The sequence below is a fragment of the Carassius auratus genome, unplaced genomic scaffold (genome assembly GCF_003368295.1).
Source record: "Carassius auratus strain Wakin unplaced genomic scaffold, ASM336829v1 scaf_tig00044128, whole genome shotgun sequence".
NCBI classification, from domain to species: domain Eukaryota; kingdom Metazoa; phylum Chordata; class Actinopteri; order Cypriniformes; family Cyprinidae; genus Carassius; species Carassius auratus.
The window spans coordinates 76479-93965 of NW_020526811.1; the positions used below are offsets into that span (position 1 = coordinate 76479).

General features: G+C 37.8%; 1 protein-coding gene across 1 annotated transcript; it reads right to left on the reverse strand.

Moving 5' to 3' along the window:
• Nucleotides 1-15301: 15301 nt before the first annotated feature.
• LOC113086835 (CD48 antigen-like) lies at nucleotides 15302-16301 on the reverse strand (the record flags this gene model as incomplete). Its single annotated transcript, XM_026255512.1, has 3 exons — nucleotides 15302-15434; nucleotides 15524-15826; nucleotides 15984-16301. Coding segments are annotated over 3 exons (737 nt in total), but the record flags the coding sequence as incomplete, so codon positions are not given.
• Nucleotides 16302-17487: the final 1186 nt, after the last annotated feature.

Below are 17487 nucleotides of genomic sequence, written 5' to 3' on the forward strand. Positions count from 1 at the left end.
AATAACTGTGACGGGCATTTTTAGCCAGTTACATAGTCCTGATAACGTGGGTTAGGATGGCTAACTCTCCCTGAACGAGTCAGTACAGGTTGGGCAGTTTCAGCGACAACACCAGTGGCAGGTGCTTCGCTCTGAGGTGGTGATACTGTAGATGACAAGAGGTTTGTAAGAGGTGACACTGGTGGAAGTGGTCTGTAATCATCTTCTGAACAATCAGTGGGCACAGGCTCTTGAACACCGAGAAGCAGACGTCGATTTCTTACGTATTGTCTGCCCTGAGAGGTCACCACATAGCTGTTAGGTTGAGCAGCATGGCCCTGTACAACTGCCAGTTTGTCGAAACCGCGAGCCGTCTGCATCCTTACTGTCTGACCCTGTTGTAGGGGTGGAAGGGTATGGGCATTGCGGTCATAGTATGCTTTGCTTTCCTTTCTCCTCCTGATAAGAGCTGCCTGGACGTTGCTGCATACAGAGGGCATCAGTCTGTCTTTCAGCTCAGGAAGAAAAGTTCTCGTCCGTCTAGAGAGGAGCAGTTGGGCAGGTGATGGCAGGTCAGCGCGTGAAAGGTTACGCAAGTGGAGTAAAGCAGCCTGAATGTCACTGTGCTCTCTATGGGATTTCTCTAGCAAATGCTTGGCAGATCGCACTGCACGTTCTGCAAGCCCGTTGGATTGTGGGTAATATGGGCTACTCCGAATGTGCTCAAAGTCCCATGCACGTGCAAAACCAGAAAATTCACTACATACAAACTGCCGTGCATTGTCTGTCATGAGCGTCTGAGGAATGCTGTGGACGGCAAAGTGCCTCTTAAGTTTTGTAATTACAGTGACACTTCTCATATCAGGTAGGTGGTCAAGCTCGAACCAACCAGAGAATGAGTCCACTAGAACCAAATGCATTTTTCCATGCCATTCAAATATGTCTGCCGCAGTGAACATCCAAGGAAGATCAGGAACATTGGGTGGAAGCATCGGTTCATGTGATTGATGGGGTCTAAGGACGTTACAAGGAGCACAACGAGAGATTGCTCTCTCGATATCATCATGCATCGTGGGCCAGTACATTGTTTCTTTTGCCCTGCGTTTTGTGGCCGCCAGACCTGGATGGCCTTGATGTAGCTGAGTCATGTAGTAACTTTGTAGCGATGGTGGTATCAGGAGTCTCTGTCCTCGAGAAATCAGTCCATCATAAACAACAAATTCCTCTCTCATGGAAAAGAATGGGCGGTGGTCATGTCAGAGCTCTTTAAAGGAGTTCGGCCAGCCATGCATTATCATGTTAACCAGTCTTTGGCATGTGGGATCAGATTTTACAACAGTTCGGAGTTCCTCTGTCCGCTGTGATGAGAGAACTTGAAGTGTCATAACCTCTAGCAGGTCATCCGAAAGGGGAGGGTCAGTGGAGGGGAGATGAGCACGTGATAGGGCATCAGCGACAAAGAGTTCCTTGCCCCGTTTATAAATCACGTTGAGACTGTAACGTTGGAGCTTGAGCATCATACTTTGAAGACGTGCTGAGGTGGTGTGTAACGGCTTTTTTAAGATTGTGATGAGGGGCTGGTGATCTGTTTCCACGGTGACAGGTCGACCATAGATGAAGTCGTGGAACTTCTTAGTTGCAAATACTAATGCCAACATTTCTTTCTCGATTTGGGCATACCGAGATTCAGTTGGCGTTAGGGCACGTGAAACAAATGCAACAGGAGTGCCCTGCTGAAGACACAAAGCACCCAGTCCATGTTGGGATGCGTCAGCTGAAAGGATGACAGGTTTGGTGACATCAAAGTATTGCAGAACTGGGGGACTGGACACAGCATCCTTCAGCTTTTGGAAAGCGGCATCCTGCAGCTCATGCCACGACCATTCCACATCCTGCTTCAACAGTTCACGTAAAGGGCCTGTAATATCACTATGATAAGTAGTTGGTCATACCAAGAAATCGTTGTAAGGCCTGTTTGTCCTCAGGTTTTGGCATTTGGCGAATAGCTGTGGTCTTGTCGGGGTCGGGTTTGACACCATGAGCAGTCAGGAGATTGCCTATGTAGGAAAGTGAGGTGACACGAAATTTGCACTTGTCAGGGTTTAATTTCATGTTACTGCCGTGGATTTTGTGGAGTACCTGTTTCAGTCGCTCATCATGTTCCTGTAGTGTGCAGCCCCAGACTAGTATGTCATCTACCACAATTTGACATTGTTGTGCATCAAAGAGCTGCTCCATGGATCGCTGGAACACTTCACTGCCAGTCGAAATTCCATACGGCATGCGCAGGAATCTGTACCTGCCAAAAGGCGTCATGAATGTGGTCAGCTTCGAGGATGCCTCGTCCAAGGGGATTTGCCAAAATCCACATTTTGCGTCGAGAATACTGAAAACCTTGGCAGCCGGCATGTCAGCGATGACCTGCTCAATGGTTTTCAGTGGATGGTGGGGCCTTAGGAGTGCCTTGTTGAGATACACTGGATCTATGCAGATTCTTACAGAGCCATCTTTCTTTTTGGCAGCGACCATGACAGACACCCATTCAGTGGCTTCGGTTTCAGGGGTGATTACACCCAATGTAGTCATTCTCTCAAGCTATGCCATGACTTTCCCTTTCATTGCTATGGGCACTTTCTTAGGTGCACAGACAGAGGGCGCTATTGACATGTCTAATCGCATGTGATAAACAACAGGCAGTTTGCCAAGCACTGGAGAAGGGTATTCCTGCACAACCTGAGGCTACAGTTACAGGACCGCAATTCTGTGACCGCAGCTTTAGGACCCTAGTATTTTTGTGACAGCGCCACCTACTGTACTGAATCAACACTAATTAAAGGTGGACGACGTGGACAGCAATCAGACGGTGAGTATCGATATTTAATTAAGTTTTATTTTATAACGTTTAAACGGTGCAAAGTTTACATAGTGAGAACTGCTTACCTATGAATTAATAATTAATTCCCACCAAATTAAGAATTTGTGAGCTAGTTTTATTAATTACTACGACGTTAATTCGTGGCTATGATTTCATAAATCCTAATTGTGTTTTAATGACGAAGTATTATAAGTGAATCTAGCCTGCACATTAATTAAACTTATCAGATGACAAGAGCATGGTTGATGTAAGGTTTGTTAGATTTACCTGCAGCTTAATGTATTAGTGTGAATAATGGCTTAATAGTCATTGTTTTACCATATTTGTGTATAAAATATATTTCATAATTAAACTGCACTGACTGTCTAGTTGCCTGTTGTTTTGGCATTATTTTGCAATGACAAATGAGGCATTTGGCAATTTTAATAGTTTGTTACAATTTGGCCTAATGTGCAGGTCTACTCCACATACAGTCCATTGATATCATGTGTTAGTTTCTGTCATGTTCTGCATGGCCAATATGAAGTGATTTTATGGATTCGATTAGGCTCATTGTAGGACAGATAATTAAAAAAGGCACCAGGGATATTTTCATGATCTCAAAATATTCTAAGTACACTCTCTCTTTTCCAAGATACATATAACAATCAAAAAGGGAAATCCCTGCCCGAATTGAAGAGATGCACCACATGCTGCAAGGGCTTCCATTTTTCATATATATATATATATATATATATATATATATATATATATATATATATATATATATATATATATATATATATTCCAGTTGAATATGTTAAACAAATGTTTCTTATTTATCTCTCTCTGTCTCTCGCTCTCTCTTTCTCTAGAGTTGAAGCCTACAACCATTCTATCCATGCAGCAACTGATGAAGAAGGGGTTCACTTTGGTGCTGTTGTGATGTTGTCACAAAAATGACATGTATATACAGTACAGACCAAAAGTTTGGACACACCTTCTCATTCAAAGAGTTTTCTTTATTTTCATGACTATGAAAATTGTAGATTCACACTGAAGGAATCAAAACTGTGAATTAACACATGTGGTATTATATATGGAATTATATACATAACAAAAAAAGTGTGAAACAACTGAAAATGTCATATTGTAGGTTCTTCAAAGTAGCCACCTTTTGCTTTGATTACTGCTTTGCACACTCTTGGCATTCTCTTGATGAGCTTCAAGAGGTAGTCACCTGAAATGCTCTTCCAACAGTCTTGAAGGAGTTCCCCGAGAGATGCTTAGCACTTGTTGGCCCTTTTGCCTTCTGTCTGCGGTCCAACTCACCCCTAAACCATCTGGATTGGGTTCAGGTCCGGTGACTGTGGAGGCCAGGTCATCTGGCGCAGCACCCCATCTCTCTCCTTCTTGGTCAAATAGCCCTTGATGCCTTCAGTGTGACGCTACAATTTTCATAGTCATGAAAATAAAGAAAACTCTTTGAATGAGAAGGTGTGTCCAAACTTTTGGTCTGTACTATAATATATATATATATATATATATATATATATATATATATATATATATATATATATATATATATATATATATATATATATATATATATATATTTATGTATGTATGTACGTATATAAATAAACATTCTTGAATCATTCTTGTGTTTTGTCTTGCCTCTCAACAACTTTTAAAATATTGGCAGTAATTTAGTGACTCCATACACTGATTCCAACTTTAACTTACCTGATAATGAGCTAATTCACCTTAAGGAAGTGAATCAATATACTGTATAATTCAAGAGACTTTTCAAGAGACAATTCAAGACTTTTAAGGTTCTTCATTTTTTACAATTGTTTTAACATTGATATACATACATTTTACAAAATTGACATTTAATTTATATTTTGTGTAAATTCATGTTTAAATTTAAAATTGTGACTCAAAGCACACTTAGTAATTAAACTCTGCTGCATTTTGAATCAAAAATCACATTTAAAAACAAATACTACTTAGATTAATATATTGATGCTATATACAAAGTAACGTGACTGCAAACTAAACCAACAGGATACTAGAACTGCGTTCCTGAAACTGCAGCCATCGCTATATTCACCAGTACGGTAGGTGGCGCTGTCAGGAAAAACTAGGGTCCTAGAACTGCGGCCCAGATCTGCGGTCCTGAATCTGCAGCCTCCGGTTGTGCAGGAACATACTATTGAAGCACTGTGGTGTCAAACAGATCACTGAACTCTTGTACCTCTGGTTCTTGGTTTTGTACAGCATGCACATGTGGTCCTAACTGTATCAGACCCATGGCTATACTGTCTTGCAATCCTAGTAGTGGTCTGACATTGCGATTTACCACATGGAATTTTAGTTGGCCTTGTTCACAATCCAGTATCGTTGTGCCCTCAGTATTGATGGTTTGCCCACCATATGCAATGAGATTGACTTTTTCAGTAGTGTTTATGTGAGCTGAGGGTGCGATGAGATATAACTGGTGGGCGGATATAACGTTGCACTTGGCACCTGTGTCCACCTTAAGTTTCAATTGGCCAAGCCCGTGTGTCAGTTGCACTGTTGTGAATATTTCACCTTTCTGCGAAACATTATCCACTGTCTCACAATAGAAGGTGTCCTGAGGGGCATCCAGATTCGTGCCTAATTCATTCACCCAATTACGCTTATAGTTTCTGAATTGTGCAGTAGTTCGTTTGGGATGGTAATCATGAGTTTGTGACTGTGGGCCCGTTTTGTATGATGGAGTTGATCTATTTGATCCATTTTGCAAAATGGTTCCATTTTCCACAGTTGTTGCACTGTTTACTGAAAGCAGAGCACTTGAGTTTATCAGGGACGTGATATCTGTTGCAATTTATGCAGCGCTCTTGTATTGCACATACTTCAGTCTCGTTTTTCAGTTCTTTTGTGCTCTTTTCAGATTGCTCATATAACAGGCATATATTAACTGCAACGTCAACGTCAGGAGTCCAACGTCAGGTTTTTTTTCACGGAGCAGCTATTTCCCCGCACGCCGTCACTTTCAATCCCGCAAACAATGCGGTCACGGATTAGCTCGTCATTTAAAGTTCTGAAGTTGCATTTTTTTGCGAGTAACTTTAAGGTGGAGACATACGACTGAATGGACTCACCAGGTTTTTGATTAGTCGTGTTGAAGACGTGTCTGTCCATTATAATGTTCTTTGTAGGCAAGCAGAGTTCTGCAAACTTTTTCAGTAATACTTCGGGATCTTCTCTGTCCTCTCCCTCTGCAAACGTGAAAGCCTCGGATTTCTCCACCGCGTCGGGGCCCACTAAATTCAGCAGAGTGTACGCCTGCACCTTTTCCGATTTGTCTGATAGACCAGCATTGCAATATATGCGCCATTCTTTTTCGAATTTGCTCCACTTGTCAGCAATGTGCTCGTCGAAGATGAGCGGATCAATACAGCGGAGACCTTGTGCCATGTTCGACCTCTTCTGACACCATGTAGATTTGTCAATAACTGACACAATGCAGACTGGATTTAACCGAACGTGTTCCTCGTTTTATTTTCCTTCTCTCTCTAGCTTACACTCGTGCAATCCTGCACACTGGTGCACCCCGACCACACCCACCTTCCCATGTAATTCAAGTGTAATTCAAATGTCTATTCAGATTCAAACTGAAGCGCGCAGCTTAAATACGCCCACACAGAAGAAAAAGCAGCGAGACTGTTCAAGTTTTTTATTTTACTGTTTGCTTCACGATGAGAGGAATAAGACATAATTCACCCCAAAAAGATGCTAACGCATTGTTTACCATGAAGTTGTGTGCGGAACAACCAATCAAAACTGACTATGTTAGTTGACCAATCAGAACACAGTATGCTACCGAAAGGTGGGGTTTAAGGAAACTGAATCTTTTGAACAGCTTTGCGCGAACCGTTTGGGGATCTCTGAGAATTGAGGTAATTTTAAAATGATATTTTGATAACCTTGGATGGATTTAAACCTATTGTACAGGACTTATAAACAGTGATTTATAAGTCCTATAAAAAGAGTTGTCAGACTGCAAAATCACACTAGATTATTGTTAAAATGAATGGCAAACTGACATATCCTTCAGACACACTACAGCAAAATATATAAATAATTGGCTTAAAACCCTTTTTGGGGTGAAAATACTACTGTGCCTAAGATTTTGCACAGTACTGTATTTTACAAATGACATTGTTGCTACTTTATAAAGACTGAGCATCCAGTAATTCACAGAACTGATTTAAGACACTGACAGACAGCACTCATCTTAACTAAATATCAGAGTGATTGACAGAGATACAGTAGAAACATTATGTGTGGTTTTGTATTAAATAATGACCCAGATTGTGAAATACATTTATTAGCCTTAGATTAAGGGAAGCACAACTTGAGAAATTAGTGCATCCAAGGAGCGTGGGAAAGCTATGGATTTATTTTAAATATTTGTAATATTCTTTAATGTTATCCATAGTTTTTTTTTTTTGTGGTTCTTTTTTTTTTTAAGTATCGGTTCAGGCACCGTTTAGGCCCCGGTACTAGAGCTGTAATCGGGCCTTAAAAGTTAGGCCCGACAGGACCCGAGCCCGACAGGTTTCGGCCCGAGCCCGACAAGTACATTTTTGATTGACAGCTTTTTTAAAGGGGTGGTGAAATGTTATTTCATGCATACTGAGTTTTTTACACTGTTAAAGAGTTGGATTCCCATGCTAAACATGGACAAAGTTTCAAAAATTAAGTTGTACGTTTGAAGGAGTATTTCTGTTCCAAAAATAATCCTTCCGGTCTGTCACAAGTTTCGGAAAGTTTTTTTCGAGTATGGCTCTGTGTGACGTTAGATGGAGCAGAATTTCCTTATATGGGTCCTGAGGCACTTCTGCCGGAAGAGCGCACGCTCCCGTATAGCAGAGCACTGAGAGCACAACAGACAATCACTGATCAGAGCGAGAGCGTCGCGAAATGTCACAAAAGGAGTGTGTTTTTGGTTGCCAGGGCAAGACAACCCTGCACAGATTACCAAAAGAAAAACAGCATTAAGGGACCAGTGGATGGAGTTTATTTTTACAGAGCATCAACGGAGTTGTGCAAGTGTTTGTGTTTGTTCCCTGCATTTCTAAAATGCTTGTTTTACAAACAAAGCCCAGTTTGACGACGGATTTGCGTATTGTTTATTTCTTAAGGATGATGCAATCCCAACGGAAAAGGGTCACGATTGTGTGTTGGAACCACATGCGGTGAGTAAAACTGCTTAAAATATCTCTGCCTCCTTGTTAGTGCGTCCGCCTCCCATCGGAGACCCGGGTTCGAGCCCCACTCGGAGCGAGTCGTTGCTGCTGCTGCTCTCGTTCAGTTTCAGCCTTCACAGCTGTCACAGCTTCCAAACGCTCTCAACGCAAAAGCTTACTGGCGCTCGTGATTCTTTAGCTCCGCCCACACGTCACGCCTCCAGGCGCTCGTGTTTTTCCGGGAAAAATCGGTACAGACTATCTTTCTCTTATGAATATAATAAAACTAAAGACTTTCTGGAGTTATGAAGGATGCAGTACTACTCTATAGGTACTCATAAATTTACTCATAAATCACCAAACTTGTCGGACAATGAATATCTTGAATTATTCACACTTCAAAGCCAATTATATGATATTTATAAAAGGAGGGCAGAGGGTGCCTTCATTAGATCTAGACAGAGATGGTTGGAAAAAGGTGAACAGAATTCAGCATTTTTCTTCAATTTAGAAAAAATCCATGCAAAAACAAATACAATTGTGCAACTGAATATTAATCGTACAATAACAAGTGATTCAAAGGACGTTGCAGATTACTGTTCAACCTTTTTAGCACCCTCTACAATTCAAGATTTAATGAGGATAATTCCTCTGTTTTTATAGATAGTCTTACTAATTCGAAAACTATAAGTGAAGCTCAAAAAGAATATTGTGATAGTCCTTTATCTTTAAATGAAGTCCTTTAAGCTATTACAGAACTCAAGTTGAATAAATCCCCTGGTATAGATGGTTTAAACTCTGAATTCTATAAAACCTTCTCAGAAGAACTTGCTCCTTTCCTTTTAAAACTCTTCTTACAATCTATTGAGTATGGTAAACTCCCGCCTACCCTGACACAAGGCCTAACTATCTTAATTCCCAAACCAAAAAAAGACACTTTAATTTTAGACAGTTGGAGACCAATTTCCTTACTTAATAATGATTATAAAATTTTAGCCTCCATATTAGCTTCTAGAATTAAGACAACCCTGGATTCCATTATCGATTACACACAGTCAGGTTTTATGCGTAATAGACACATTTCAAATAACATTCGCTTGGTACTTTACCTCATCGATTACCCACATCTATATCCAGAGGAGAGTTTCATTCTTTTTTTAGACTTCCATAAGGCCTTCGATACTATTGAACATCATTTCATGATTTGTGATTTCTTTATTAAAGCTGCGGTAGGTAACTTGTGACACTCTAGCGGTTAATAAACAGCACTGCTTGCGTCTTGCGGAAGAACATCGTTGCCGGAACTACTTCTCTCTGTTTATATCTATGAAGAATCACAAAGGTACTGGGCAGAGATGTATAGTAACGAAGTAGAACTACTTCACTACTGTACTTAAGTACTAAAAGGCGGTATCTGTACTTTACTAGAGTATTATTTTTTCCCCTACTTCCACTTTTACTTCAGTACATATTTTCGATGAGTTTAATACTTTTACTCCGTTATTTTTGTTATGTGCTGCATCGTTACTCGTTACCCACATTACCACTGCCAGAACTGTAGATGGCAGGTTTGATGAAGCTGGCACATCATTGAGCGAATCAAGCGATTAAGAAGACTGCGCATGCTGACTGAACTGAACTGCTGTGAAGAGAGACATGAACACAGAGCCGAGCCAGATAATGACTCGTTCACGAGTGAAGAACCGGTTGCATCGGTTTCCGGATCACCAGTAGTTCTTTCTGACAGTTCGATTCAATAAACCGGTTGAAGAAAACAGTTTACCGGTTCTTTTGCGCTTGACGTAATGACGTCATTGGCGATGATTGCAAGCCTTCGGTTTACCTGGGCTCATAACATTAGCACTTAATCGGTCCAGCGCTGTGTGTCGGTTTGCTTCATGCTGAATCACACATGCGCAGTATCATCAGCTCCTCGGTTCTCGAATCGGACACGAATTCGTAAACGGTTCTTGACTCGTGAATGAGTCAGTCTTTTGTTCGTTATCTGGCTCGACTCGGTGTTCATCTTCAATTCTCTCTTCACATCAGTTCAGTCAGTGTACTGTTTGAGTAAATGAATTACTCCTGGATATTGGTTTGTTTTAACTCAGAGGGAGTGTCAGCCACATAGAACAAGTTAACAGCTTAAGTAATTTGTGGATTAATGCGTATTAGAGAAGTGAACAGTTTAAAACGATTCAGTTCGATTTGGTGAACTGTTTCAAAAAGATCCGGTTACATCTAATGATTCGTTCGTGAACTGGATATCACAAACTGCTTTGTTTTGGACAGACACGGAAGAGAAGACAATGCTGAATAAAGTCGTAGTTTTTGCTATTTTTTATATTTAACTGACCCTCTGATGTCACATGGACTACTTTGATGATGTTTCTCTTACCTTTCTGGACATGGACAGTAGACCGTACACACAGCTTCAATGGAGGGACTGAGAGCTCTCGGACTAAATCTAAAATATCTTAAACTGTGTTCCAAAGATAAACGGAGGTCTTATTACAGGTTTGAAACAACATGAGGGTAAGTTATTAATGACATAATTTAGCAAATTGGGCGAAATAACCCTTTAATCATTTTTTTGGTTTACAAAAAGTTACAGTCAAAGGAATTGTGATGGTCCTTTAGGTTAATCATTTGAAATAGTAAAAACAATATGTTCAAACTTTTGACTACTTTCTTTAATAGCTACATAACACAATACTTCTACTTTTACTTTCAGTACTTGAGTAGTAAATTTTAAAATAGACTACTTGCAATACTTAAGTACAATTTTTTTTTTAATACTTTAGTACTTCTACTTAAGTGTGGTGCTTAAAGAGCACTTCAACTTCTACTCAAGTTACTTTTTTCATAGAGCACTTGTACTTTTACTCAAGTATGGGTCTCTAGTACTTTATACATCTCTGGTACTGGGTTACTCCGCCGCGGTACCCCCGAAGCAATCTAAAATAGTCAGAATATAAACACTTATTATAGGTGCACCCTAGTGATTCAGGACAAGCCAAAAACACGGTTTGGAAAATGGATTCATGGTGTACTCGCTTATTATATACATTTTTCTACATTTTGAACACAAACAAAGTTACGGACCGCAGCTCTGATTGGTTGTTTTTTACCGGGAGCGATGGATTTCTGCAAATGGCAATAGGAGCACTGGGAGGAGCCAGAGGAGCTTGATTTATACACAGATTATCTGTCTCATATTCTACTGTCAGGACATAATGACAGGTTTAATAAATATGTAAAAAATATTTTTTTACAAAAGTTCCCTACAGCACCTTTAACTCCATTAAAACTTTATATTATGATGCAAATTGTTCAATCAAGTTGCGTAATGGCACCTCACCCAGATTTAATCTCAGTCGTGGTATCAGACAGGGATGCCCTATTTCTCCTTATTTATTTTTACTTTGTTCACAACTTCTTGCAGACCATGTTAAACAGAGCCCTTTAAGAGGAATCACTGCAGTTGGCAGAGAAATTATCATAAGCCAATTAGCAGACGACACTACCCTTTTTTTTTAAAGATGCAGGGGAAATACCTTTAGCCCTTAATATTATCCACAGTTTCTCTAAAGCTTCAGGGCTTTACTTGAATTTAAATAAGTGTGAATTAATGTCCCTTAAAAGCAGTAATCTTCTGTCAATTTGTAATATTCCCATTAAAGATGAAATCACATATTTAGGCATTAAGATCGTAAAGAATGAAGAGGAACGATGTAAACTTAATTTTACACCAGTCATTGACAAAACAAAGAAAAAGTTAAATCAGTGGTTACTAAGAGACCTATCCTTGAGGGGGAGAGTACTGATCACAAAGGCAGAGGGCATATCGAGACTTACGTATGCAACGCTATCCCTAGCAGTTAACGATAATACTTGTAAAATTATTGATAAAATGCTATTTAACTTCTTATGGACAAATAAAACCCACTATATAAAGAAATCTGTGGTTATGAACTCAACTGAAAATGGAGGCTTCTTAGATTTCACCACCCTTAATCACTCCTTCAAAGTTAACTGGATTAAGCAATTCCTTAAAAAACCAACATCTATCTGGAATATTATTCCTCATTTTATCTTTTCACAAGTTGGTGGACTTCAATTCCTTTTATTTTGTGACTACAGTATTACCAAACTTCCTTTAAAACTATCTAATTTTCACAAACAGATGCTTCTTTCATGGAATTTAATCTATAAACACAACTTCTCTCCTAACAGGTGTTTTATCTGGAATAATAAGCACATTCTATATAAATCTAAATCTTTATTTCTTTTGAATTGGTTTTGTAATGATATAATTTTTGTCAGGCAACTTTATAACCATGATGGTCTTATGTTGACCTACTCTGAATTTCTTTCTAAATATAATATTCCAGTAACTCCTAGGGATTTTGCTGTGGTTATGGATGCTATCCCCTCTGGTCTTAAAATTCTTCTTAAAAATACCTGTCCTCTGCTCTCTCCATACTCATTGGATCCTGCTGATACTGAAATAGGACGGATCTGTTTCTCTATTCCTTGTATTAAAAATAATAACCGTTGTATATAGGCTTTGTTTCAAAGGGATATTGTCTCCAGACCTGCTATTATATCATTCTGGAATAGATATGCCGATAATTTGTTATGGTTTAAAATCTGGAAACTCCCACATAAATACTTAATTACTAATAAAATCAAAGAAATCTCGCTTAAACTTATTTATAAATTTTACCCATGTAATTATTTCCTTGTGAACAGATTTAATTGTGAAATTGATACATTGTGTACATTTTGTGATCTACACAATGAAACATTGTATCATTTATTTTGGAGTTGTCCTCATTCAGTTTGTTTTTGGTCAGATTTCTGTTCCTTTATTAAGGCTCATATCATGTCCAGCTTTCAACTGTACTTTAAAAATTTATTATTTGTTTTTTTCTCTTATGACAAATCTTACCATAAGGAATATTATTTAATTAATCTGCTTCTTCTGTTAGCTAAATTTAGTATTCATAAATGTAAATTTGGAGGAAATAAGCCTTTATTTTTTAGAAATTTTGCAATACCTAAATAAATACAATAGTGGGGCTGAAAAATAAGAAAGCTGCAAAATGTGTTTCAATCTGTAAGCATTTTCACATCTTTAGCCTTTAAATTTTCTCTGAATTTGTATATGTATTTATTGTATGTTTATTTGCTTTACTTTTTGTACCCCCTGACTGCAGTTGTAATTCCTAAAAGTCAAAAAAAAAAAAAAAAGACTGTAGCGCGGCGACGTCACATATGTATGCTTTGTTCATAATCATAGAGAGTATCATTGCAAATGTGTGCGATTTCAAAAACTTATGATATGTTTTATGATATAGTATTCAAATGCTGGTCTTTCAAAGTCTTATTTCAACTAAAATGTCTCTAATAAATCTGAGCAACTGGAAAATGACCCTGTTGTACTGAGCCTTCCGAACTCCTTCCTGGCCTCTCAGTCACTTCTACCCAACAAGCATCTATTGCATCTTTTTTGTTCACTGGATTTATTTGTTGATTTTACTGAAACTGATAACTTAAGATGCCAGAAATCATGAATCAAATAATGAATGAACTTCAGTAAAATCACTCATGTATTTCTAAACAGGCTATGTTGTGCAGGTAACTTTTTTTTTTTTTTTTTTTTTACAATAAAGGACAAAAATATCAGCATCTAATATCAGATATATAGAAATTAAAGTCAGCTTATTGAAAATGACTATTTATTAAATTAATTTATTTACAGCCCTGCACATCCATCATTAGGATACAGTTGAAGTTGTGATCCGATTGGTGGTCACTGCTCTGGTGGGCGTGGCTGCTGCGGTTCTTCTGCTCAATGACATCAGATCTGCTAGAGTTCAAAAGCAAATATAACAGCTATAGAAATTAATAATGCTTTTTTTTTTCTTAAGTTTTTTTATTTTTATTTTTTGTATATTTATATTTATTAATTTTTTTGTGATTGTAAAACGAAGCTTTACTAACAAATGCTTTCATCTGAACTGGATTTTAAAAAATCTGGTGTACTGAGGCCATCTGGTGACCAAAACGATTAATATTCTTTAATGTTTATTTATATATTTATTGTCTTTAATGTGAAAAGCATAGTATTAATTACAGTGTTCTCAGCTTTTCATTAATTTATGTTATGTGACTATTTTCATTTTGTTTCATTATTGTACGTAGCAACCAAGGAAATACAAATCTAATGTTTGTTACACTAATAATTCACAACATAATTGAAATTGAAAGCTGAATTTACATTTATTTACCATAGCTACATAGGTCTATATTGTAACTGCAAGGGAGGGAGAATACATTTGAATGGTGGTTAAATATCAACACATTTACAGCATAAAAATAGTTAATTCAAAAAATCAAATAGTGAAAAGTTCATTATAAGGTGATGAAGTACAATGGACTGTTTCAGTGCAACAGTTCAGAATCACTACAGTAGTCTGAAGCAAAACAAAAAAAGTTTTACCAGGGAATCCTTTTCACATTTTATGTCATGTCGCTGCCTTATGTAAAATTATTTTAAATTACTTCACTCCATACACCACAACAGTAAGGCAAAAAACAGGTATTTAACATCTTTGGAAATTTAGTAAAACTAAAAGAAATGAATAATTCTATTGCATATATATCCATACTGTAGATCATGCTTCCACGCCAGATAATGCAGATCCAGCCCCAGATGCCAGATCCCCTGTCCCTGTTGTCTGGTAACAGTAATATCGAATACCAAAGACCTGTTCAAAATAAGTATATTAACAGTCTTCTGTCAGCCAAGAAGTTGACTGAAGAAAAACCCAGAGAAGAGCTGGAGACGGAGTGATGATAAAAGAAGAAGAGTTTATTGAATAGTCTTAGCTGTGTATGTTTCAATGCTTAGACTTCATCTGAGCAGCACAAATTCAAAACGTATTGTTATACCAAAACATTCTTCATATCTCTTATTCGTGAAGACAGTCCTTGAAACACAGTCAAGACTAAACAATGGCAAAACAATATAAAATAAATAATATAAATGACTAATCCATAAATGAATCTATGAAATAGGAATATAAATGACTAGAATGATTAATGTAAATTATTATATGATTAAATACATTATTATAAATGAAGAATGTATGAATAAATTAATTTTAAAAAAGTAAAACACATAACAAATGTAAAGAAAAAAAAGTTTGAATTTGAGGATCCTCAGATCCTTCATCCTCTTGTGGATCTGATGTCATAAACCAGAACAGCTGCTGAAGCCACGCCCACCAGAGCAGAGAGGACCAATCGGATCACAGTTTCAGTAAAACCACAACAGTGGACAGAGTCTGAGGAATAAAAACATCAAACTGAGATCAGCTCAGTCAATAAACTTAAATATCAGCACCAACATCAACTAATATCAGCTCCATCGTACCTGAACATGTGTGACAGAGTTTGCTGATGTCGAGATGTGTGGTCTGGTTTGTGATGGGATTGTTGATCACACAGCTGTAGCTGTTTTTCTCCTGATATTCCACCTCCAGAGGTAGAGAGAGACTGATGCTGAGATCAGACACACTGATGCTGGACAATAAACTGTTTCCTTTGTACCAGGAGAGAGTCACATGACCCACATTCACCACTGAACACACCAGTGAACAATTCTGCTGTGATGAAGATGATGATGATGAAGAACATTGTGAAGAGTTCCTGCTGATGACAGGAACAGGAAGACGAGCTGAAAACATGAGTTAAAAAGTCTGGATAAATCTAATCAATAGTCCTATTTTTCATTTGATATGTTTAAAAATGTTTGTGTGTGAAATGTTTTTAAAAATGTAGTATGTAAAAAATACAAAATAATATATAAGGGCATACAAATAATCTCTTCTCACCATAGACATAAACATTGAATGTTTTTGATGTCAGTTTTGCTCCACGTAGCTCTAGTTGATATTCTCCAGCGTGTTGAGTTGTGATGTTTGTGATGGTCAGAGATCCAGTTTGATTGTCCAGCTTCAGTCTGTCTCTGAATCTCCCGTCAGGAACATCAGATGTGGAGAAGACTCCAGAAGCTTTATTGATTTCAGCTATCAGAGATTTTTCAGCTCCATATTTCCACAGTATGTCATCATGTTCAGGTATTTCAGTAAGATCAGTGTTTAGAGTGACTGAATCTCCCTCCGTCACTGACACTGACTCACTAAACACACCTGGAGAATAAACAGATTTAACACAGATGAAACTTCCTGTTGTTTCATTTGAAGAACATTCAAAGAACAGCAGCAGAGACAGACACTCATTTCATTGTTATGGTTACACAAGTACAAGTTTATTAATGCAGCTCACGTTCAATTCATTTCTTCTATGAATGGGATATTTTATATATGAGAAATCCAGCTCACAATATCTCACTGCATTTTGACCAATGAATTAACATCACTTTTACAGTTGTTAATTACTGCTGTATTTTTTTTTACTACAACAAATACACACACACACACACACACACACACACACATATATATATGTATATATACACACATTTATACATTTATATAAGTTGCAACATCATTTTCAACAATCAGTTAAATGTAATAATGAACCCCCCCACCCATCCACCCTAAAAAAAATTCTGTGCCTCTAATGTACTTAATTGTAAAATCTTCATTACTTTTCAATTAAATTAAATGTAAAAAATTCTGTATATTTCTCATGATTTCTGATGCATGCAAATGGAAAACACAAATACCTGAATCTTAACTGGATTAAAATACTTTTGAACAGTATCATTAGTTTATTGCTCTGAAGCAGAATGAAGCTGTAAAATGTTTTCATAACTCACCAAACAGATGACAGAAGAACAAACAGAACAAAACAAATGTGTGAATCATTTTCTTTAGGTGTCTGAAGTAATAATACTGTCCACCAAATACATTTTGACTGTTAATCTAATGTCTGAATCCTCCCCCAACAGTTAGATCCTCCTTTAGTTCACACACACACACACACACTCGCTAAAAGGTGTATAGTTATGTAAAAACCAATGTATAACGGTTACATTTTTAACATTACATAAACATTTGTCTGGCCCCTATGAACAGTTTGAAGACTGTAACTTAATGGTAGGGGGGAAATGTAGGTGTCCAAATACTGAAGGTGCAGAAGGTGAATCTTTTTGATTGCTAAAAAGAATCAAACCCTGGTAAAAAACAACAACAAAAAAATAAAATAGTTTCACTTTCATCAGTTAGTCTTGTTGAATCAATGAAAGCAGTTAAATCTTCTGTTTATTCAGCTGCAGCGAGAGGCATTTCCTGGACTCTTTTGTGACATGTATTTGGAGTTTCAGCGTGAGATCCCCTCTCTGGCTTTCAGATGGAGATTTACTGCTGATCA